Here is a 26,179-nt window from a genome sequence, read left to right as displayed (position 1 = left end):
CTAACTTTACCAATTGAAGCACACTGCTGCATCACCACTCCAGGGCCTAGCTTCAAACCTGACCTTGGGTGCTGTCTCTGTGGAGCTTGCACGTTCTCCTTGTGACCATGAGGGTTTCATCTGGGTGCTCCAGTTTCCACCCATATCCCAAAGCTGCATGGATTGGTTGGTTAACTTGCCATTGTACTTTATCTGTTGTGTAGATGCGTGGAAGAATCTGAGGGGAGAGAAAGGGAACGTAGGGAGAATAAAAGAGTAACAGTGTATGTGGGTTCCTGATGGTTGGTTTGAACTCATCAGTCCAAAGGGCTGTTTTCTGTACTAAGCAGCTCTATGACTCAAAACAATCCTTGAACCTGATGTAAGTTCAGACTCAATAGAAGTTAGCTTGCCGAATGCATCTGACTGCAACATCTATGAAATAAATGAAAGACTACATAAACAAAAACATTTATGATGAATACATTTAGACAAATCATGAGATCTATCTTTAATCAATTCACAAAATGATTCCCATTCTTGACCTTCTCCTCACTAACTTATCAAGAGTTAAGAAAATCAAATATTACATCGGACTTCAGAGAAAACATAGAGAGATATGGCACTTAAATAGACCCACTGGACCTCCGAGCCCTTGCTGGCCTTGAGCCATCCAGTATAACCAATCCTCAATTTTCCCTATATTGCCACTAACTCAACACCCTCCACCCCCCCCGCCCCCAGTTTCTACTACTTACCTGCATGCTAAGGGCAATTTACAGCAGCTAATTAACATATTAACCCACACGTCTTTGTGAGGGCACTCTCAGGTTAAAGGAGCACATCTCATATTCCAGGCTGATGGCATGAACACAAATTCTAGTAATTTTTTTTCTCCTCCCCTTCCCTCTTCTTCAGTTCCCCATTCTGGCATCTTATCCTCACCCTGGTGCCCCTCCTCCTTCACTTTCTCCCATGGTTCATTCTGCTCTTCTATCAGATTCTTCTTCCAGCCCTTTGCCTTTTCCACCTATCACCTCCCAGCTTCTTACCTCACCCCCTCCCCCACCTACCCAGCCTCACCTATCACCTTCTAGCCTGTCTTCCTTCACCTCCCCACCACCTTCTTATTCTGGCATCTTCCCCCTTCCTTTCCAGTTCTGATGAAAAGTCCCGGCCCAAAACGGCAACTGTTTATTTCTTTCCATAGATGCTACCTAACCAGCTGAGTTCCTCCAGAATTTTGTGTGAGTTGCTCTGGATTCCCAGCGTCTGCGGAATCTCTTGTGTTTGTGATGCCTTTGCTGTTTGGAAGTTACCTCCTTAAATGAGCTTTTTGACAGGTTTACCATCTGAGGTAAGAATGAATCAGAATCAGAAACAGGTTTAATATAGTTGTTATCTTTGCAGCAGCAGTACAATGCAATACATAATAATAGAAAAAAACTGTGAATTACAGTAAGTAGATATATTAAATCATCATCGTCGTCAGGTGCCGTGCCCAGTTTGAGCTTTGACTGCCATGCCCACACACTCCTGTTTCGGGTCAAGTGGATCAATTCATTGGTATTTATTTCCAGTTCTCTGGCTGCTGTCTCCATCATCATTTGTCTTTGTCTTCCTCTTGCTTTCTTCCCTTCAATCTTTCCCATAATTACCGTGCATTCTAACTCCTCTTTCCTGATCACGTGTCCAATGAAGTTATGTTGCCTTTTCATGATCTCATACGTTATTTCTCTTTTTGTGTTTGCTCTGTTTATGACATCCTCGTTAGATATTTGTTTTGTCCATGATGTTCTTTGCATCCTCCTCAAAAACCACATTTCTGCTGCTACAATTTGTTTCCTCATGTTACTAGATATTGTCCAACATTCTGAGCCATAAAACATAACTGGATAAACGTAACATTTCAGTACTCTGAGGCAGGTTGTCATGCCTAGTTTAGTATTCGTCAGTATACTCTTCATTCTTGTAAAGGTGTTTTTTGCCATCCCTGTTCTTCTTTTGATATTTATGTCGCACCTGCCATCTGATGTCACCCAGCTTCCTAAGTAGCAAAAGTTCTGTACTTGTTCTATGTCTTCCCCGTTTATTCTCAGCCTGCAGATAGGATTCTCCTTCTTTTTGGATATCACCATACATTCTGCCTTTTTCAAATTGATAGATAGACCCATTTTTGCACTTTCTTCAATAACTATATCAATTAAGTTTTGTAGTTCTTCCTCTGTATTTGCTATTAACAGAGTGTCATCTGTATATAGTCATAGTCATACTTTATTGATCCCAGGGGAAATTGGTTTTCATTACAGTTGCACCATAAATAATAAATAGTAATAGAACCATAAATAGTTAAATAGTAATATGTAAATTATGCCAGTAAGTTATGAAATAAGTCCAGGACCAGCCTATTGGCTCAGGGTGTCTGACCCTCCAAGGGAGGAGTTGTAAAGTTTGATGGCCACAGGCAGGAATGACTTCCTATGACGCTCAGTGCTGCATCTCGGTGGAATGAATCTCTGGCTGAATGTATTCCTGTGCCCACCCAGTACATTATGTAGTGGATGGGAGACATTGACCAAGATGGCATGCAATTTAGACAGCATCCTCTTTTCAGACACCACGGTCAGAGAGTCCAGTTCCATCCCCACAACGTCACTGGCCTGAAAGTATTGATGTTTTCACCGCCAACTCTGATTCCCAAGATGTCTCTTATTTTTTGTAATATTGTTTCACTGTACACATTAAATAAATCAGGGGAGAAAACATACCCTTGTCTAACGCCTCTCTTGATTTCCGTAAATTGACTCACTTCTCCATCTATTCTTACAGCGACAGTTTGTTCCCAGTACAGATTTCTGATTAGGCGGAGGTCTTTTGAATCTAGATCTAGAGTTTCCTGTAATATTTCAAGTAACTTATTGTGCTTCACTTTATCAAATGTTTTTGTGTAGTCGATAAAACAAACAAGCAAATCTTTTTGCACTTGAATAGCTCATTCTGATAGTATCCTTAACATCAATATTGCATTTCTTGTACCTTTGTCTTTCACAAAACCACATTGTTCTTTACCTATTTCAGCTTGTATCTTACTTTTAGCTCTTGTCATCAAAATTCTTAGAAGTATCTTGGTAATATGACTCATTAAATTTATGGTCCAATGTAATTCACATTCTATTGCTCCAGGTTTCTTTAGAAGAGTGATAAATGCTGATTTTTTCATCTCTTCTGGTATTATTTCCAGTCTCATAAATATCATTGATTAAATCAGTAAGTTTTTCAATTCCATAATCTTCAAGGGCATTAATTTGTTCTATTACTAATTCATCAGAACCTGCTGCCTTTCCTTTCTTCATCTTATTTATTGCATTACAAACTTCAGATTTTAAAATACTTGGACCTTCAATGTTTTTCTTAATTTCTGGTTTTTCGCCTTAATCACCTTCAAACAATTCCTGAATATACTCAGTCCATCTGTTCATAATCTCATCTTTTTCCATGAAAATGGTACCGTCCTTTGCTTTCAAACATCCACCTGAAGAACAGAGGAGCCTTTTACCAGTGATATTCTTGATTTGTTGATGTAACCTTTTTGGATCAGTAAAAGGAATTTTTTCTATTTGTTCATGTTCCTGGTTTAGCCATTCTTCTTTGGCTTTTTGACATAAGCTTTTAACTTTTTTATCTAAGGACTTATATTCTATAGGATTTGCTTCCTTCTGTCTCCTTTCTTCCATTAGATTTTTGATTTCATTTGTCATTCATTTATTCTTTGTGCTTTTTTCTTCTTTAGGAATAACTGACTTTGCTGATTCTACCAAAGCATCCTTTAGAGAGTTAAACTTCATTTCTGCATGATTGCTATCATCTTCAACAGATTCTATTTCTAGACTTTGAAATCTGTTCCTTACTTGAATTGTAAATTTTAGTCTTAAGTTTTCTTCTTTAATTAATTGCAAGTAGTCAAGGGATTGTTCAGGTTTTTGCTTCTTGGGTTTTTTAAGTTTTACTTTTACATGACATACTACTGGGTTATGGTCACTATTACAGTCTGCACCTGGATATGTTTTGCCTTGAGTCACTGAGTTTCTAAATCTTTGGTTTATAGTAATGAAGTCAATTTGATTTCTAGTGCTATCACCTGGACTTTTCCAGGTCCACAAGTATCTTGGATGGTTTTTAAAGTAGGTATTCATAATGACCTGATTATTCATCTTGCACCATTCTACCCATTTCTCACCTCTTTCATTTCTTTCCCTTAGTTCAAATTTTCCTATGGTATTTCCATCAGCACCTTGTCCTACTTTAGCATTGAGATCTCCCATGACAATAACAATATCTTGAGATTTGCATCTATTCCTTGCTTGTTCAAGCTCTTCATAGAATTTATCTATATCCTCATTTGTTCCATCTGTTGTTGGTGCATATACCTGTATAATTGCTAAATCAAATGGTTGTCCTCTGAGTCTAACAAGGAGCATTCTTTCTGATATTGCCCAATGTCCTAAAACACTTTTTGCCATGTTTTCATCCATAAGAATTCCTACTCCATTAGTATGGGATATTCCACAAGAATAAATTAGTGTTTTCTTTCTATTCTGACATGTTCCAGCACCTATCCAACGAACTTCGCTAATTCCCATGATGTTAATCTTTAGTCTTTCCATTTCATTTATCACATTGTCCAATCTTCCTGCTTGATATCGGGTTCTTACATTCTAAGTGGCAATAATTTTCTTTGGTGTTACTTGAATTTTATGAGCAGTAGCTTGATGACAGTCAGGAATCCCCTGCTGACCAGAATCAACCCTACCGAGTGAAGCGTCTTCAGAATTGTCCTGAAGATCCTCTTGACGCTGTTGTTGTGTGATACATTTTGTGAGTTTGACCATGGTCTTCTTAGCAAATAGATTCTAGGAAACCTAGCGTCTAGCAACGGTGGTTTGCTATTGCCTTCCATTGGGCGAACTAAAGAAATTGCCAGTTCTCTTCCCAAATGTTCATCCGCCTGTACTATAGCCATCGACAATTGATGTCCTAGCTCATCTGCCTTCTCTGTCATAAGTTCAGTTACGGAACCTGCCGGATCTGCCGTTGGCCTCCACTCGTATCCTGAGCAGGAGCTCTTGCAGATGCTACCATTCCAGGTCAGAGCGGCCCTGGGAGCAATGAATGACTAAGGGGTAACTCCACTTTTCCTAAAGCTCTGAAAGTCCCCAATCAGAGCCTCATCACCGGTTGCAGTTTAGAGTCATACCCAGGACTAATATATTAAATAATTAAATTAAATAAGTAGGGCAAAAATAAAAATAAAAAAGTAGTGAGGCAGTGTTCATGGGTTCAATGTCCATTCATAAATCAGATGGCAGAGGGGAAGAAGCTGTTCCTGAATCATTTAGTGTGTACCTTCAGGCTTCTGTACCTCCTTCCTGATGGTACCAATGAGAACAAGGCATGACCTGGGTGATGAGGCTGTTTAATGATGATAATACATTTTTTGAGGTATCCCCCCTTGAAGATGTCCTGGATTCTACGGAGGCTAGTGCACATGATGGAGCTGACTAATTTAACAACTCTCTGCAGGTTATTTCGATCCTGCGCAGTAGCTCCCCTCCCCCATATACCAGACAGTGATGCAGCCAGTTAGCATGCTCTCCACAGTGCATCTGTAGAAATCTGCGAATGCCCTTGGTAACATATCAAATATCCTCAAACTCCTAATGAAATATAGCCACTGTCGTGCCATTTTTTGTAGCTGCATCAATATGTTGGGTCCAGGTTAGATCCTCAGAGATATTGACATCCAGAAACTTGAAATGGTTCACTTTCTCCACTTCTGATCCCTCTATGAGGACTGGTGTGTGTTCCCTCATCTTACCCCTTCTGAAGTTCTTTGGCCTTGCTGACATTGTGTGCAATCTTTATTCTGTACTCTAAGCCTATATATTTGCAATATGTATTTTTGTTCAATCTCACTAGTCACCTAAAGTTCTGAAAGAACTACTGCAACAAGCTGTTATCTCACCCACAGCTAATGGGTAACTTCCAAGAAAGCTGACAGTTGAGGATTGATGAGTCTGTCTCAGCCTTGGGGATCAGAAAAAGAAATCAATGCAATTTCTTCCCACGTTTACAACGCGCAAGACAAAGGTTCTGACTCTTACACTTTTGCCTTGCTGGAGGTAGCTTTGAGATCAATGGCAGAACATTGCAACTGTTAATTCATTCTCACTGTCCCAGGGGGCTAGGTAGAGTGAGAGAGAGAAAGCTGCATCAATTCTCAGTGAATAATTTGCAGTGTGCTGCTCCTGTGAGAATGTTAGAGAAAGGAGAGCAGAAGTCTTTATTTTTTGCTTTTGATTTTTAAAACCTATCCCCCTTCTTCCTGCCTACCAAGGGAGTAAGGTTGCAAACACCATGCCAACTACTATTCGGGATGGTGCCTCAGCTGCCTGGCCCATGCTAACCACAGCATTGCTTGCATTTCAAGGTTCAAAGTACGTTTATTATCAAAGAATATATAAATTGTACAATCTTGAGATTCATCTGCTTACAGGTAGCCTCAGAACAAGAAACAGAAAAGACCCAATTTAAAAAAGAACCAACACCCAATACACTGAGGGAGAGAAAAAGAACAGAAATGGTGCAAATAATAAACGCAGGCAACGGCGTTGACAATGAAATTGTGTCTATAGACTCAGAGCAGCTGGATTAGGCCCGTAGCCTCAGCTCATCACACAAGATGTCGGAGCTCGCAGACACAAATGCTGGAGCAGTCTCACAGCCTCAACCTCGATGCCATGAGGAGCAAAGTAAACGTCATGGAGCAGCAAACCTGTATTCAGTCTGTAACCCTCCAGGCTCTTCCACTCCATGTCCCTGTCAAAATGCTTTTGAAATGTTGTAATTGTGCCTGCCACGACTATTTTCTCTGGCAGCTCATTCTAGATACTCTGTGTAAAGAAGCTACCTCAGGTCTTCCTTAAACCTCTCCCCTCTAGTTTTGTGCTCTCTAGTTTGGACTCTCTAACCCTGAGGATTAGACTACGACTGTTCACTTTATCCATACCCTGCATGATTTTATGAACTTCTTTGAGGTCACCCCTCGTTCTCCTACACTCCAAGGAATAAAGGACCAGCATTGCCAACCTCTCTCTATAACTCACTCCCTCTAGTCCAGACAGCATCCTTGTAAATGCCATCTGCACCCTGCCCACCTTCACAATATCTTTCCTGTAGCATGCCTGACCAACGTAACCACAACATAATGCCCCTACTTCTAAACTCAATGTCCTGACTGATGACAGCCAGCATAATTATTTTATTAGAGGGTATAGAAGTGGTTATTTTTTAGAGGGTGTAGAAGCATAGAATCTAAGTGCAGGATTAGGCCATTACCATTCTTCCGAACCCCAATCGGTGCTTGCTGGTGCTGTAAAGTAATTTCACTAACCGCCGAGCTGAAGTCCCACCCATTCAATATGATCATAGGCTGATTGTCCATTTCACTCGCCGTTCTTGCTTTCACCTTATAACTCTTATTCGTGTGATCTTCTGTGTATGTGTTCATAACATGGTCTAACACTTCTGAAGAATCAGAATACCATTCTGCTGAGGTGGGCTGAGCATTTTAACACCCTGCTTAATCAGGACTCTGACGCAGACCCCACCATCCTGGACGAGCTGCCTGAACTTCCTCCTATCCACGACCTCAGTCTACCACTAACTTTCCAGGAGGTTCTATCAGCTGTCCACTCCCTTAAGAACAACAAGTCCCCTGGCACTGACAATATCCCTGCTGAGTTACTGAAGAACGGAGGGTACGTGTTTTTGCGCACCCTCTACCAGTACATCACCAAGGCCTGGACTGATGAGAACATCCCACAGCAATGGAGAAATGCAAACATCGTTGTCATTTATAAGAACAAGGGTGACAAGGCCATCTGCAGCAATAGCAGGGGCATATCACTCCTTTCTGTTGCTGGAAAGGTCCTGGCTAAGGTGATGCTTAGACTCATCAGCAAAATCACCGAGTCAATGCTGCCTGAATCGCAGTGTGGATTTAGGAAGAACAGGAGCACAATCGACATAATCTTCACAGCCCGGCGGCTTCAGAAAAAGTGCCGGGAGCAACATCAGGACCTGTTTACGGCCTTTGTCGACCTCTCCAAAGCATTCGACACCGTGCAGAGAGAGCTCTTATGGGATGTCCTCCTCAGGTTTGGCTGTCCCAATAAATTGTTAACATCCTCTGCCAGTTCCACGATGGGATGACTGCTCGGGTGACCTTAGGAGGACAAGAGTCCGAGCCCTTCCTTGTATGCACAGGGGTGAAGCAGGGGTGTGTGCTAGCGCCAGTGCTCTTTAACATCTTCCTCGTGTGTGTGACCAAGCTTCTCCACAACAAGATTGAAGACAGCAGCGGTGTGGCAGTGGACGTCAGATTAGATGGCAACCTCTTTGACATCAGGAGGCTCCAGGCAACCATCAAACTCCGTAGAGAGCGGGTCCTGGAGCTGCAGTATGCGACAATTGTGCTCTTGTAGCCCATACTCCAGAGGGTCTTCAGACCGTCCTTGCTGTGGCGGTGACAGCGTACAGCAGGAGGGGGCTGACTGTCAATACCATGACAGAAGTGGTTTGCCAGTGGAGTACCAATGTCCCACCCACTCTACCTGCCTTCACTGTTGGTGATGAAAAGCCGTCAGTAGTGCCATCTTTCAAATATCTGGGGAGCATTCTCTCTGAGGATAGCGGCATTGACAACGACATCCAGAGCCACATTAAACAGGCATCAGCTGCCTTTGGGAGACTTCGGCATAGAGTCTTTCAGAACAGGAGCCTTCGTCTCTCCACAAAGGTCACCATATACCAAGCAGTCTGTGTCACCACCCTCCTTTATAGCTGTGAAGCTTGGGTAACGCACAGCCGTCACATCAAGTCCTTGGAGCACTTCCACATAAGCTGCCTCCAGCACATCCTGGGAATTACCTGGCGTGAGCGGGTGCCTCGCACTGAAATACTTGTAAAGACCAGCTGCAGGAGTATTGAGGCCGTGATCACCCAGCGTCAGCTGCAGTGGCTGGGGCACGTGATAAGGATGCCCCCATGTCGGCTACCCTGCAGAGTGTTATAAAGCCAGCTACATCATGGTCGATGTTCAGCTGGAGGGCTGAAGAAGAGCTATAAGGATCAGATGAAGAATGATATAAGGAAGTGCAAGATCAGACCAGAGGACATGGAGGATGTTGCTGCTGACCGTACCACTTGGCGACGGCTGTGTAGGGACGGGGTTTGTATTCTGGAGATGGAATTAACAACCAGAAGACAGCAGAAGAGAGCCAGGAGAAATGCAGCCATGGTTGCCACCACTACCACATATACATGTCCCACCTGCAATAGAGCTTGTGGGTCCAGGACAGGACTGTATAGCCATCAAAGATCTCACTGTTAAAGGAGTGGATGTCATCATCGGATTTCGATGGACAACCGAAGAGAGATGTGTTCATAAGTATGTGTGTGTAACCACCTGCTAGTATGGGTGAGACCATAAGGTATAGGAGGAGAATTAGGCCATTTGGTCCATTGAGTCTGCTCCACTATTTCACCGTAGCTGATCCATTTGCCCTCTCAGCCCCAATCTCCTGCCTTCTCCCCGTATCCCTTTGTGTCCAGACCAATCAATAATCTATCAACTTCTGCCGAAATATACCCAATGACGGCCTCCACACCTGCCTGTGGCCACAAATTCCACAGATTCACCACTCTGGCTAAAGAATTTCCTCCTCATCTCTGTTCTAAAAAGATGCCCCTCTCTCCTGAGGCTGCGTCCTCTGGTCCTAGACTCCCCCACCACAGGAAACAGCCTCTCCACATCCACTCTGGCGGGGCCCTTCACCATTTGATAGGTTTCAATGAGGTCACCCCCTCATTCTTCAGAGTCATCAAATGCTCCTCATGGGTGTTCATGTGCACATGTCATCTTTTTGTAAATGTTTGACCAAACGTGTGTGTGTGTGTGTGTGTGTGTGTGTGTGTGTGTGTACGTACGCACTTGAGTATGCATCAGTCATTTTAACTGGAAGTTTCTTTGCCCTCCAGGCAGAAACAATTTCTTTCACCCTAGTCTGGTGTATCACAACATCAAACAATTCCCGCTTACATCATCAGCAGCTGTCAGCACTGCTAGGATCTGAGTTGTTTTCTCCCCTGCATCAGCTTCCTCTCAAAGGGAATCTGTCCTGTTTGATGCTTCTTCTCCTTTATTTGCACTTGAAGCTTTATCTTTGCAGCGCACCTGTACGGTAGGAATTTTCATGAGCATGGTACCACTGCGCTATTTATACAATTAGCTTAGTTCAACAGCAGCAGAAGCTCTTTGATTGTGATAAACTTCTGACAAGTAATCTTCAGAAGAGAGGCCAGGAACATTTTTGAAACGATTTTAATTTTACCTTTTGTTGTCATGGCAACATCACGCTAAGGGATCAGTTCATGCAGATCACTACATGGAGATACCTGCATGGTTTAAAATTATAATCACTGCAGTTTATTTGAATGTAAATAATTCAGAATGCCGCAGAAAATAACTGAGTGTTTTTCATTAAACCTTTATGAGTGTTGCAGGTAAATTTGTTAAAAATATATACACGTGCATTGGAGGCAGTTTGAAATGATTCAGTAACTTGATTCCTTGGTTAAAGGGCCAGGCGATGTGATTACACAGGAGGTAATGCAGTGTCTCAGTATAAAGGGTTAATGGCAGGATTCTGGCATCGTGGAGGAACAGAGTGATCATGGGGTCCACGTCCATAAATCCTCCTTCAAAGCTCCAATGCAAATTGATACTGTTGCTAAGAAGGTGTATGGTGTGTTGGCCTTCATTAGTCGGGGGGGTGGGGATTGGTTCAAGGTAATACTGCAAGGTAATGTTGCAGTTCTATGAAACTCTGGTTAGAACACATTTGGAATGTTGTGTTGAGTTCTGCTTGCCTCATTATAGGAAGGATGTGGAAGCTTTAGAAACGGTGCAGAGGAGATTTATCAGGACGCTAACCGGATTAGAGAGGATGTCTTAGGAGTTCAATTGTCATCGAACCATACAAGAATACCCATGAATACAGCCAAACGAAAATACACTGCTCTGGGACCAAGGTGCAAAATGCAATACCAACAGTCATACACAGCACAAGGCACATATATGATAACAGTAAACATACAGTCACAAAAAATATATATAATATAGCCCAAGTTCTGCCTGTAGATTAATGCTGCATGGATGTTTTCAACATGAACAAGCCAGCAGCAGTCCGATCATCATGCACTAGTGCAGCCACAGAGGAATGCAGTCAGGCTTGTTTTTCACCAAGCAAACACTAGAGGGCAGCAACAATGGGCAGGACCAGCCCCCAATGCAGCATGGTCTCCAGCACATATACCATGCCTCTACTCTCTCTCACGCTGCCTCCAACGTCTCTCCCCTGGGCAAAGCAGCAGGCAACCCCGCAGTGCGAGGGACTAGTCTGCATTACAACCGAGATCATGCAGCTCCCTAGCTGCTGGTCTCACCAAAGAATCAGTGAACCGGATTTGCAGTACTCTGCATTACCAATGTCCAACAGGGTCCTGCGATCACAAGAAAAACATCCAAGACAATCATTCGCTCCAGTTGTTAGACTGCACACAGCCTCCACACACCAACCCACAGCACCTTCCTGTAACAGACGACAACACTGTCTGCACCTAGTCCAGCTCCTCTGCTCTCAAGCAACTCGCTGCTAGGTGAGTCCTACAGTACCGGATGTTCTTGATAACCAGCAGGGTCTTACAACCATAAAAAAAGACATAAATGATGAACGATTGCACCTTTCATTGGATCTGGAGTGTAATTCTATAATAATATATAAGATCCAGGTGATGCCAGCAAAGTCAACATTTTTTGTCCTTGAGGAGGTGGTCATGAACTACTGCATTCACAGGAAAAAAGTGCAAGCCCTACTCAGACAGCACCCAAGGTCAGAATTTAACCCCACCACAAACATTCTGTCTGCTCTCTCCACCTTCCCCACTCTGCACCTTGTTTATTTTCTGAATTTTCTCGTTCTGATGAAGGATCTTCATTTCTTTCCCACTAGTGGGTTAGCACAGGCTAGATGGGCTGAAGAGCTTGTTTCTGTTCTTTAGTGTTCTACGGCTCTATGGCCGGTTGAGTGCTTCTGTGCTAGGCTGGGATAAAGGAAACAACGAGCAGGTTAGGCCTATCCCTAACTGGAGCTGGAGCTGAGAAGAATTATATTCCGGCAGTATTTGTAAGTCAGATGCTGTTTTTCCTTGTACAGCAGCTGGAACAAGAAGACAGAAGTTCAGAGTAAGGGTTGTCGTTAAAGTCAAAGCTGAGGTGGGACAGCATCTCTCAAAGGGTCGTAACTTTTTAAAACGTTCAACCCTAGAGAACTGTAGAAGTAAATACTTTAAACATATTCAAAGATTTTCCAGTGTAACAGGCAGAAAATGAGTTGAGTCCAGGAGAAAGAGTGCAGAAAAAGTTTTCTGAGTTGCTGTTTCTCGAGGGACTGGGTCATAAGGAGAAGTTGGTCAGGGTAAAACTTTATTCCTTGGACCACTGATGACAGAAGCTGATCACACAGAGTTGTATGAAATCATTAGGGGCAGAGACAGGGAGAAATCACACCTTTATCCCCAGGGTGAACTAAAAGCTAGAGGGCAAAGGTCAAAAGTGAAAGGGGAAAATTTTTAGTAGGGACCAGAGGGGACAACTTTTTCATGTGGAGAGTGGTATTTATTTAGTATAAGCTGCAAGAGGAAGTGGTTAAAGTAGGTACATTAGCAACATTTAAAGTATAGTTGGACAGGTATATGGCTAGGAATGGTTTACAGGTATCCCCCGCTTTTCGAACGTTCGCTTTACGAAACCTCACTGTTACGAAAGACCTACATTAGTACCCTGTTCTCGCTTTCAGAAGGTGTTTTCACTGTTACGAAAAGAATCAGTGCGCGATAAAAGGCCGCACGCGCCCCGAGCAACCGCTTTCCCCCGGATCCAGAACTGCATTGCTTTAACACGTTACGTTGAGCAGCTGTTCGCAAGATGAGTTTTGAGGTATTGGAAAAACCTGAAAGAGCTCGTTACATTTAGTGTAAAACTAGACATAATTAAGCGTTTCAATCGTGGTGAACAAAGTAAAGACAAAGTGAGTTTGACTTGTGGAGGCTGACAAAGATGACGTTTTGGCATCCCATGACCAAGAACTGATAGATGAAGAACTGATGCAATTGGAAGAGGAAAGGATAACAATCGAAACCGACTGCAGTAGCGAAATGAACGTGAAGTCACTGCGTGAGATTTTCGCTGCAATGATAAAGTACGACTTTAATTTTGAAAGGGTACGTCGGTTTAGGGGATATTTGCAAGATGGTTTCAGTCCTCACAAAGAACTGTATGATAGAAAAATACGTGAGGCTCAGCAGTCAAGCAAGCCTTCCACATCAGCCACAGCAGACGACGAACCTTGACCTTCAACATCGAGGCGGGCAGTCATAGGAGAAGATGAGCCGCCTGCTCTAATGGAAACAGATGACAAGATGACACCCCAGCGTCCCACCACCCCAACACCCAGGCCGCGGACAGATACTGTAGCGATTCGCGGAGAATGCAGCAGCAGCCGGGAGACACACAGCACATCTTTAAGAAAAATGCCGAAGTAATTCTAATTAATTAGGTGCCGCCCCACACGTAAATGTCGGCCCAGATCAGAGGCGGTGCAATTGGCAATTGGCACTGATCTGAGCCGACAACTACGTGTCGGGCGGCACCTAATTAATTAGCATGTTTATTTCTTAAACATGTGCTGTGTGGCTCCCAGCTACTGCTGGACTCCTGCGTGCGTCGCAGCAATGTATCGGTTGGCGGCCTGGAGGGTGGGGGCCACTGCACCACCCAACCTGCGACGACTCAGTCTAACACACCATCATCAGTGTGCTCTGCGCTGTCTTCCCAGTTACGGTAAGTGATACTACACTGTACATACATTATTTCTACTTTATATCGGCTGGGTATTTTTACGTGTTATTTGGTATGATTTGGCAGCTTCATAGCTTAAAGGTTACTGGAGAGCGCTTGCGTTGTGTTTCTGCGGAGAGCGCTTGCGTGAGATTTTCGCTTTGGCGAACAGTGCCGGCAATGATTGTGGAAAAGTATTTCTGCTTTGTATAGGCTGTGTATTAATCATATCATTCCTGCTTTTACTATATGTTACTGTTATTTTAGGTTTTATGTGTTATTTGGCATGATTTGGTAGGTTATTTTTGGGTCTGTGAACGCTCACAAAATTTTCCCATATAAATAAATGGTAATTGCTTCTTCGCTTTACGACATTTCGGCTTACAAACCGTTTCATAGGAACGCTCTACCCTCGGATGGCGGGGGAAACCTCTATAGAAATATGGGTCAAATGCAGGAAAATGAGACTAGAGTAGATTGGCATGGAGAAGTTGGGCCAAAGGAACTGATTCTGTTCTGTATTACTCTACGTGTGACACTATCAAATCAGTATGATCTTATAGATGTTTGATGGTGCTAGACACTGATTCTAGCTCTTATTTCTCATATTCCTGTTAGCAATTGCAGCAGTTTTTGTGAAATTCTGACTGACATTTATGGAATGAAAATGTGTGGCCACCAGAGAAAGCAGAATCTCCCAGTGGCCACACATTTTAATTCCACATACCATTCCCATTCTGACATGTCTATTCACGGCCTCCTCTACTGTAAAGATGAAGCCACACTCAGGTTGGAGGAACAACACCTTATATTCCGTCTGGGTAGCCTCCAACCTGATGGCATGAACATCGACTTCTCTAACTTCCGCTAAGGCCCCACCTCCCCCTTGTACCCCATCTGTTACTTATTTTTATGCACACATTCTTTCTCTCACTCACTTTTTTCTCCCTCTGTCCCTCTGAATATACCTCTTGCCCATCCTCTGGGTCCCCCCCCCCTTGTCTTTCTTCCCAGACCTCCTGTCCCATGATCCTCTCGTATCCCCTTTTACCTATCACCTGTCCAGCTCTTGGCTCCATCCCTCCCCCTCCTGTCTTCTCCTATCATTTTGGATCTCCCCCTCCCCCTCCAACTTTCAAATCCCTTACTCACTCTTCCTTCAGTTAGTCCTGACGAAGGGTCTCGGCCTGAAACGTCGACTGCACCTCTTCCTACAGATGCTGCTTGGCCTGCTGCGTTCACCAGCAACTTTGATGTGTGTTGCTTGAATTTCCAGCATCTGCAGAATTCTTGTTGTTTACTTGTACTTTATACTTTATTGTCGCCAAACAATTGATAATAGAACGCACAATCATCATAGCGATATTTGATTCTGCGCTTCCCGCTCCCTGGATTACAAATCGATAGTAAATATTAAAAATTTAAATTATAAATCATAAATAGAAAACTGGAAAGTAAGGTAGTGCAAAAAAACCGAGATGCAGGTCCGGATATTTGGAGGGTACGGCCCAGATCCGGGTCAGGATCCGTTCAGCAGTCTTATCACAGTTGGAAAGAAGCTGTTCCCAAATCTGGCTGTACGAGTCTTCAAGCTCCTGAGCCTTCTCCTGGAGGGAAGAGGGATGAAAGGTGTGTTGGCTGGTTGGATTGTGTCCTTGATTATCCTGGCAGCACTGCTCCGACAGCGTGCGGTGTAAAGTGAGTCCAAGGACGGAAGGTTGGTTTGTGTGATGTGGTGCGCCATGTTCACGATCTTCTGTAGCTTCTTCCGGTCTTGGACAGGACAACTTCCATACCAGGTTGTGATGCACCCTAGAAGAATGCTTTCTACGGTGCATCTATAAAAATTAGTGAGGGTTTTAGGGGACAGGCCAAATTTCTTTAGTTTTCTCAGGAAGTAAAGGCACTGGTGGGCCTTCTTGGCAGTGGACTCTGCTTGGTTGGACCAAGTCAGGCCATTTGTGATATTGACCCTGAGGAACTTAAAGCTTTTGACCTGTTCCACTTACGCACCACCAATGTAAATTGGGTCATGTGGTCCACTACTCCTTCTGAAGTCAACAACCAATTCCTTTGTCTTGCTGACATTGAAGGATAGGTTATTGTCTTCGCACCATGCCACCAGGTTCTTAATTTCCTTTCTGTACTCAAACTCATCATTACCCAAGATACAGCCTACAATTGTTGTGTCATCAGCAAATTTACAAATTGAGTTTGATGGAAACTTGGCTACACAATCATGGGTGTACAGTGAATACAGCAGGGGGCTGAGTACACAGCTTCATGGGGCACCGGTGCTCAGAGTGATTGCAAAGGAGAGCTTGTCCCCTATTTTTACAGCCTGGATCCTGTCTGTGAGGAAGTTGAAGATCCAGCTGCAGATCTGAGTGCTAAAGCCCAGATTCCGGATTTAGGAGTCAGTTTATTTGGAGTGATGGTATTAAAGGCAGAGCTTGTAGTCAATGAAAAGGAGCCTTACGTATGCGTCTTAGTATGTACGATATAATATGTGTATGCAGATCCAACATAAATGTATGTGCAATATGATATGTGTATGCATATCAAAAATGATGTGTAAACAGTCGAGGTCTCGGGCCGAGACCCTTCTCCAATCCTGAAGAAGGGTCTTAGCCCGAAACGTTGACTGTTTACTCTTTTCCATAGATGTTACCTGACTGCTGAATTTCTCCAGCATTTTGTGTGTGTTGCTTTGGATTTCCAGTATCTGCAGATTTTCTCGTGTTTGTAATATGTGTATGAACATCAAATATAATGGATGTAAGCAATCAAATATGTGTATGCACATCTAATATAATATGTGCATGCAGGCAATTGCTTAGCTGCTTACACATATTATGCTTAAAAACTATTTTCTGCATGCTCCTATTGCTGTCATCCTGATAAGGTAAGATTACTGTTTAATAATGGAGATAATTTTGTAAGATGTATTCTCAGTGACACAAGCGCATGATATTAGAGAGGAGAGGCACTGAAATTGCACTGTAAATTACTAAGAAACTTGTTAAAGGTTCAACAGCTGTGCTCTCAATCTCTATATCTGTGACAATGGTGAAGCTGAATTGGGCGTAAACGCAAACTGCTAATTACATTCGCAGGTCATAATCTCTTCAACAGGAGTTTAAATGGATTGAGGATTATGGAGAAAGATCTACTGTGTCTTTACAATAAGGAGTCAATTGTTGATCCTGCACTGAGAAATGCAGGTGATTTACAAAACCCTCGCTCCTCTTGTGTGTCAAAATCTGAATCTCCTGTCAGTCACTGGCTGTTGTTTTATGGGTTTTATGATCCGCAGATCCCACAGCTCGCAGGAATGCAAAGGGAGCACCTTCGGCTCGTAACAGATATTCCAGCCAGTGGACGTTGAACAGGCCCCACCCCACAATGTCTGCCCACACCCTGACGACGGACTGGAGAATGCCAACACCCCACGTGGCGGGATCTGTTGATAAAGAGAGCGACAGCTACAGTGTCAGTCCATCGCAGGACACAGGTAACACAATGTTCTTACACAACAGCACAACTGCACCTGCAGTATCCCCCTATCTGGGCCCCATATCTGAGGAAGGTGTGCTGGCATTGAAGAAGCTCCAGAGGAAGTTCACGAGAATAATCCCCTGGATGACAGGATTATGTATGGGAGCCATTTGATGGCTCCAGGAAGAGTAATGTCTTTAACCAGACAGTGGTGAATCTGTGGAATGCATTGCCATGGACAACTCATTGGGCATATTTAAAGGTCAGGTTGATAGGTTCATGATTAGCAAAGGTGTTTCAGTGGGTTTCAACAGGTACATTTAATGTCAGAGAAATGTACACAATACACATGCTGAAATTCAAGGGTAAAGTGGGGAAGGCAGGAGAATGGGGTTGTGAGGGAATAATAAATCAGCCATGCTTGAATGATAAAGCAGACTTGATGGGTCAACTGGCCTAATTCTGCTCCTAGCCCCAGCCAGAAAAAGAAACAGATTTCAGAACTCCATTTATACTTGAGAAGGAAAACAATAGTAAGGAACCTACAGCTGACTATCCTTTATATCCCTGGAATGTACTGGCTGGATCTGCCCTGGCTGAGAACATGCTGGGATTTATTATTGGGACAGATTTTCAGCTGAGCCTGAGGAAGCAAACCCGTGTATGTGGGCCATGTAAGATGGAGATGAGGAGGAATATCTTCTCTCACAGAGTATCTTACCTCTGAGAGCTGTAGAAGTTAAATTATTGAATGTATTCAAGGCAGAGATAAATGCATTTTTGAGCTACAGGGGAAAGGAGGGCTTGGGCAACAGTCAGGGAAATGGAACCAAGGCCAAGGTCAGATCAGCCAAGGTTTTACTGAATGGCAGGCCAGTCTCAAGGGTTAGTTTGCCCTAATTCCACTCCTGTTTCTCACACTTTTATACTTTAATTTTATTTTCAACTTAGTCTCAGCGGCACTTTTCAGCTGTGGAGTGAAGTCCAGTTGACAGCCTCACACCATAAGTGGCCATTTGCAACTACAGGCAGTCAGGACCTTCCCCAGGGCTCACTGACCAAGAAAGCTTTCACGGGTTTTGAATTCCTTTGTGAACTGTTTGAGTTCCTTTAATATGAGCAAGCATTGAAAAACATTCAGCATAGATACTTATCACTGTTGGCATAGACGAGACGGGCCAAGACAGGCTATTTTTGCGCCTCCCATTCCTAGGATGAATGGGTTATGAACGCTGGTTATGCTGTTTATATGATGCTATGCAAATGTGATGCTGCTTCATGTAGGTTTTTCATTCCACATGTGTCTATTTGTATTTGTACATGTGATAATAAACTCGACTTTGACTTTGACATACAAAGAGAGACGGAACAGGCTGCATCTAAATTTGCTGGAGTTCAGAAGAATAAGTACTTCTATTGAGGGAGGATTGACAGGTTGGACACTGAGAAGATGTTTCCCTTGGTGGGCCTGTCTATAATTAGGAGGCAGAGTTTAAAGTAGACATAAAGAGGGATTTCCCCTCTGGAATTCCCTATTGTGGAGGACTGTACTTGGCAGTACAGACACTAATTATATTCAGGGTGAAGTGAATGCCTCTTTCAGATGATGATGAGGAAGATTGTTTTCTTTCAGAAGGTCATAAATCTTTGGAAAACTTGTAGGAGGTTATTAAATCTATTCAAGACAAAGATTAATGGATATTAGACCTACAACAGGCTCAAGGGATGTGGTGAGAGAGCAGGAAAGTGGTGCTGAGGCCAAGATTAGCTCAATCAATCTTACTGAATAGCAGAACAGGCTCAAGGGGATGACTGGCTTCTTATAAGTACAAAAAATTCTGCAGATGGTGGAAATCCAAAGCTACACACACAAAATGCTAGAGGAACTCAGGAGGACAGGCAGCATTTATGGAAATGAATAAACAGTCAACCTTACAACAGGAATTCTGAAGATGCTGGAAATTCAAGCAACACACATCAAAGTAGCTGGTGAACGCAGCAGGAACTGCTAATGATCACCAGCGTCCCTGGGTGGGCCTGACGAAGGGTCTCAGCCTGACGTCGACTATACCTCTTCCTAGAGATGCTGCCTGTCCTGCTGCGAAACAGTCAACCTTTCAGGTCGAGACCCTTCTGCAGGATGGAAAAGGAAGGGGGAAGATGCCAGAATAAAAAGGTGGGGGGGATGGGAAAAAGAGTAGCCAGAAGATGATAGGGGAAGTCAGGTGGGTGGGAAAGGTAAAGAGCTGAAAGGGAAAAAATCCGATGGGAGAGGAGAGTGGAGCATAGGAGAAAGGAAAGAAGGAGGGGACCTGGGGGGAGGTGATAGGCAGGTAAGAAGAGGTAAGAGTGGGGAATAGAATAGGAGGGGAGGGACAGAATTCTCTTTTACCAGAAAGAGAAACTGGTATTCATGGCATCAGGTAGAAGGCTACCTACTTCTGATTGGCTGATTGTTACTCCAGTTTCTTCAGTAATAATGTTCTATTTAAAAGTAACAATTAATGGTTCATCATCTCTCCACATCATTGGTGTCTGTTGTCAATTGATGAAATTCTCAGAAACCTGGCTTCCCTCTACTTGGTCTTCCTGAAGGTTGTACCCAAATCTGTACCCTAAGTTCCCAGCAAAGCCCAGCTCTCCTACTGACAGTTAAGCTGCTGGTGCTCAGGGCAGCAATGGAGGTCGTCCGTCTCTGGTGCTGTTCAGGACTTCATTGTGTCGGTAGCTTCCTCTCGGTTCTCACTACTGTCAGTCATTCAAGTCTCTGGTGGAGACTCAGGAATACCATCACACTCAGATGCAGGAGGAATTTCCATTGCTGTTCCCATAACAGTGTTGTTTTACCATTCAGGGTTATTAGCCCTGAGCTGAACCCCCAAACCTGGAGGACTGGTGGACCACTATTAGTCTGGCCTCTACCCTTTGACCTGTTTGGCATGGGCGACCCCACCAAGAGTCAAAGCATAAACCCCTGTCTCCAGCCAGCATAGTTGTGCAGGTCACTGAGGCACACAAGCCTCCAACCCAACATCAAGGCTGTGGTCCTCTTGGAGGAAAGGCCTTTCTCATATTTTAGCCTTGTTTTTTGTTCTTTGTGGTTTGGCAAATCTTGACATCAGGTAGAAACGCGAATACTCAGCAGCCTGATTTGTGATGTGTTTTCCCCTGTTAGACAGGGCCCGGAGCAGCATGGTCTCCACTGAGAGTGCCTCCTCTACGTACGAGGAGCTGGCTAGAGCCTACGAGCATGCCAAGATGGAGGAGCAGCTGAGGCATGCCAAGTTTACAATCACGGAGTGCTTCATATCGGACACGTCCTCAGAGCAGCTGACCGCCGGGACCAACGAGTACACCGATAGCCTGACATCCAGCACCCCCTCAGAGTCGGGCATCTGCAGATTCACCGCGTCGCCGCCAAAACCTCAGGATGCCGGCAGAGTGGCAAACATGGCAGTTCCAAAAGCACACCGACCAGGTATGGCGAGGTGTTCTGGGAAAGTATCCGACACATGGCATTGTGACCCAGTGGTCGGAGAAGATCCAAAAAGGTCTGATGTGTGTGTGATGTAGGACTTGAATTCATTTGTAGATCTAACCCAGGAGGGTCAATGTTGCGACTGCAAAGCCTCTCTCATGAGGTGGGGGTGACTACAGGTCTGTTTGGGTGTAGTCCATAGTGAAATAATGCAGGCACTGATGTAATTGATGGTGAACTGGTAGTGAGTCAGGGTTTGATCTGTTTTGAATTTGTGGTGAGACTAGATGCGATCTGTGGTGAACTGGTGGTGAGATTGGATGTAATCTGTCGTGAGACTGGGTGTGAGCTGTGGTAAGCTAGAGATATGCAAATATGTGGTCCACAATATAATTGCAGGTTAATTATAGATTTAAGATATCTGATCACAATCTTTTATTTGAATGTACTTTATTGGATATGCTATTGTGCTCTTTCTATTTATTAATTCATGGGCTTTAGCTGTTACTGACTACACCAGCATTTATTGACCATCCTCAATTACCCCCACAGTGCAGAGGCAGTTCTTGGACAATCACCATCACCTGCTTTGGACTCACGTAGGGGTCAGGTCATGTAAGGATCATATATTTCCGTCCCTGAAGGACAACAATGAACCAAGTGGGGCTTTATGCCAATCCAGATGTTCATCATGAAAGGCCTGAACAGATTAGATATGGCAAAGTTATTTTCCATGGTAGGAGAGTCTAGGACAAGAGGACACAACTTCAGGATTGAAGGAGGTCCATTTAGAACAGAGAAGCGGAGAAATTACTTTAGTCAGAGGGTGGTAAATCTGTGGAATTTGTTGCTATGAGTGGCTGTGGAGGCCAAGTCATTGGGTGTATTTAAGGCAGAGATAGATAAGTTCTTGATTAGCCAGGGCATCAAAGGGCATGGGGAGAAAGCAGGGGAGTGGGGATTAATGGACGAATTGGATGAGTCCATGATTGAATGACAGAGAAGATTTGATGGGCCAAATGGCCTACTTCCGCTCCTATATCTTATGGTCTTATGGTCTTATCCCTAGCATAAACAGTATTATTGAATTTCAGTTTAATTCATTATTTCAATTAACTAACAATAAATAATTAAATAAACCAGTGTTGGGACGGCATGGTAGTGTAACAGTCAGCACATCGCCTTACAGCGTCAGCAACCCAGGTTGAATTCGTGCCATTCGTAAAATGTGTTTGTATGTTCTCCCCATGACCACGTGGGATTCCTATAGGAGTCCTGGTTTCCTCCCACATTCCAAAGATGAGCAACACACACAGAATGCTGGCTGAACTCAGCAGGCCAGGCAGCATCTATGGAAAACAGTACAGTCGACGTTTCGGGCCGAAAAGTCAGACGGGATAGTGGGTTGATTGGTCACATGGCTATAACTGGGCAGTGTGGTCTCATTGGGCCGGAAGGCCCTGTTGCTTTGCTGAATCTCTAAATAAATAAACAAATAAAATTAATGTATATTTTCCCAGCAAGCATAGTGAGACTTGAACTCACACCGTTGTATCAGTATTTCACAGCTGTCACTGTCAGACCAGTAACTCAACCACCATGCTCTGCTGTGCCCCAAACTGAAGACAATAAATGGAATTTTTCCCTCTGAGGCTCTTGAGCAAATAGAACCAATTTATAAACCCAAGGGAATTAAGTATTTCTGCAGGCATCCACTCAGTTAAGCCAGGGACCTTTTCTTTTGAATGGCACTTGCCAGGGGCAAAAGGATGAAGAATAATTTGCTTTTGCTGAAGCATTTTTCTACTGTTGTCCTATTAGTGCTGTAAAACTCAGTCAAGCAGCAGACACTGTGAACACAACTCAGCGTTCTCAAGCATTCTGTTCTCCGCCTGTGCAACTAATGATAGTTCCTTCTGTGGATCAATGTCCCCTGAGCTGGGCACAGAGCTGTCATTTGTCAGCGTGACTCCACATAATTTGTATCTACTAGTAATCGCATTTACTTAACCCTTCCTCGCCTGCTTCTACTCAAGTTTCCAGTTGCTTTTCAATCCAAATTATGCCCACACCCCACTCAGGGGACTGCTTACCTTCAACACACACCGTTTCAAAGAAATGAACAGAAAATGGACAACAAATCATAAACACGAGATTTCCAGAAATCCAGAGAAGCACACACAAAGCGCTGGAGGAACTCGAGAGTTCAGGCAGCATCTATGGAAATGAATAAACAGTCAACATCTTGGGCCGGGGATCTTCATCGAGACTGGAAAGGAAGGGGGAAGATGCCCGAATAAGAAGCTGGGCAAGGGGAAGAAATTCTAGCTGGAGATGATAGTTGAAGCCAGGTGTGTGGGCGAGGCGTTTGAAGTAAGAAGCTGGTGATAGGTGGAAAAGGTAAAGGGCTGAAGAAAAAAGATTCTGATAGGAGAGGAGAGTGGACCATGGGAGAAGGGGAAGGAGGAGGGGACCCAGGGGAGAGGTGATAGGCAGGAGACGAAAAGAGAAGAGGTAAGTGGGGGCAGAGTGATGAATGGAAGAAGAGGGAAGGGGAAGGGGAGATATTACTGGAAGTTAGAGAAATCAGTCTCCATGCCATCAGACTGGAGGCTACGCAGACAGAATATGAGGTGTTGCTCCTCAAACTGAGAGTGGTCTCATTGTGGTAGCACCCCAGGCCATGGACCGACATGTTGGAATGGAAATGTAGATTAGAATTAAAATGGTTGGCCGATGAAAAATCCTGCTTTTTTTGATATTGTGAAAGTGGTCAACCAAGCGGTTCCCAATCTACAATTTCCTTCTTTTGGGCAGAACATGAACGATTTTTGCATTGCAGTCCAGAGCGAGTGTTGCCCTTTCATAAAAGGTGTTGTTAACATCAACATTTTAAAATAATGCTGTCAACAATGTCCTACATTCCAATAGTGAAGCACATGGGGAGGCCTTCAACCATCTAGTCTCAATTCACATATGATATAAAAGAGGACATACAGCCCATTGATTCGAGACCAGATTTCAGAGCAATGTCATCAATCCACCTCCCATTGTATTTCTCTATATCCTAATATCTTTCACACACCCATTAACTCCCCGCTGACCCTTCCAGCATCAACCTATCCAAATGAAGAATTAGTCCCACTCCCCATGTCAAGTACATATTGGCAAGTAGGCAACATTTAGCAATTCCTTGGCAAGAAGGAATAAAGAGAATCCCAAGGCATTCTACGCATACACCAAGGTAAAGAGGAGAACTAGGAAGAGGGCAGAACTGCTCAAGGATGAAGGATGCAGAGGATATGGGTGAGGTCCTTAATGAGCATCTTACATCAGTATCTAACAAGGAGAAGGATAGGGAGGACAGAGGGATCAGTGCTGTGCATATTGAAATTCTATGGCATTTTTAAGTAAAGGAGGAGGATGTGTTGGATCTCTTAAAGAGCATTAATGTGGGCCAGTACCTAAGGCCTATGGGATATACCCCAGGTTACTGAGAGAGGCAAGAAAAAAGATTGCTGGGGTCTTGACCAATATCTTCATGTCCTCCTTAGCCTCAGGCAAGGTTCCAGAGGACTGGAGAATGTTGTTTCATTATTCAAGAAGGAAACCAGGAATAATCCTGGAACTATAGACTGCTGAGTCTCACATCAGTGGTAGCGAAATTACTGGTGAAAATTATTAGAAGTAGGACATATGAGCATTTGGAGAACTATCGCCTAATTAAGGAGAGCCAACATGGTTTTGTGCAGGGCAAATCATGTATTACAATCTTGTTTGAGATTCTTGATGAGGTGACGAGAGTGACTGATGAAGATGGAGATGTAGATGTGGTGTCCATGGACCTTAATAAGGTGGTTGCCCAAGGGCCTCATGGGAGGCACATCCAGGAGATCAAGATGCATGGAATACATGGTGAATTGGTTGTTCAGATACTGAACTGCTTGCCCATAGATGACAGAGGGTAGTGATCAAAGGAACTTCTTCTAGCTGGAGGTCTGTGGTTAGTGGTGTTCTGCAGGAATCTGTACTGGGGCCTCTGCTATCTGTGATATATATAAATGATCTTAATGAAAATGTACATGGGTGGATTAGTAAGCCTGTAGATGCTACGAAGATTGGTGATATTGTAGACTGTGTAAAGAGAAAAGTATGATTGCTCAAGAGGTTAGGAAACAAGTGGAGGTTTTTGGCAGACGTTCATACTGCCGGGGAGGGGATGTTTGTGTTCTTAAGGTGGAACTCATGGCACTATGGTTAACATGAATTTGTTGGGCTGAAAGGCCTATATCTGTGTGGTATTGCTTTATGACTCAGTTATCAGCAGTTTTGCCTCTGTCTTCATTAGGTTGTCCTGAATCAGAAACTTGAGCCTTAGTCCCCACACTACCAGGTTCAGGAACAGTTATTACCCTTCAACCATCAGGCTTGTGAACCGGCGTGAATATCTTCACTCACCTTAACACTAAACTGATTCCGTAACCTATGAACTCATTTTCAAGGGCACTATAACCCTTGTTCTCAATATTTATTTATTATTTAGTATATTATTATTCATTTTTCTTTTCATATTTGCACCATTGCAGATTGGTTGTTCATCTGTCTTTGTAGATTTTCATTGATTGTCATTTCAATTGTGTCTCTTTGAATCTACTGTGAATGCCCACAAGAAAATTAATCTCTGAGTAGTATTGTTGACTCTGATAATAAATTTACTTTGCACGTTGATGGGGTCTAGCCTAGATGGCTACTGCAATGTTGCACTGAAGAGCTGTAACATTGCTGCATTTCAGGAAAATCAAAGCCCTATCTTTTTCTGCAAATTCTCAGTCGATTAAAAATTTCAGTAGTGCACTGAGACTGATAAATTTTGCTCAGCATGGGTGTCCAAGATATGTAACAAGTTAATGTACAGATTACCTCAGCTCTAGTTAAGTAGCTATATCTTCTCTCTGTGATTGTGAAATTCAATAATACTACACAAAGTGAGGACTGTGCATTTTCCCTTTGCTCTAGCCAACATTATTCTTACATTAAAACCACCAAAGGCACTTGGGTTGGTTGCTTACCTCATCCTTCTTTATACACAAACTGATTCTGACACATTGTACAAAAATAACCAGTTTGTGATATTCATTGCCCAAAGCATCCTTAGACCTTTCTGACAGTTGACAGGTATCTTATGCATCCGTATCTGCCCTCTCCTC

The 26,179-nt window shown here is 43.6% G+C and overlaps 1 protein-coding gene across 1 annotated transcript in view; it reads left to right on the top strand.

Moving 5' to 3' along the window:
• Positions 1-26,179, top strand: part of LOC140199708 (cell adhesion molecule DSCAM) — a 652,770-nt gene that overhangs the window by 613,322 nt on the left and 13,269 nt on the right. Inside the window, exons 30-31 of the mRNA XM_072262186.1 lie at positions 17,313-17,510; positions 20,670-20,972. Of these exons, the coding sequence (XP_072118287.1) occupies positions 17,313-17,510; positions 20,670-20,972 (501 nt within the window). The remainder of the gene's footprint in view (positions 1-17,312; positions 17,511-20,669; positions 20,973-26,179) is intronic.

The sequence above is a fragment of the Mobula birostris genome, chromosome 6 (genome assembly GCF_030028105.1).
Source record: "Mobula birostris isolate sMobBir1 chromosome 6, sMobBir1.hap1, whole genome shotgun sequence".
In the NCBI taxonomy this organism is placed as follows: Eukaryota; Metazoa; Chordata; class Chondrichthyes; order Myliobatiformes; family Myliobatidae; genus Mobula; species Mobula birostris.
This window is presented reverse-complemented; position numbering and strand designations above follow the sequence as displayed.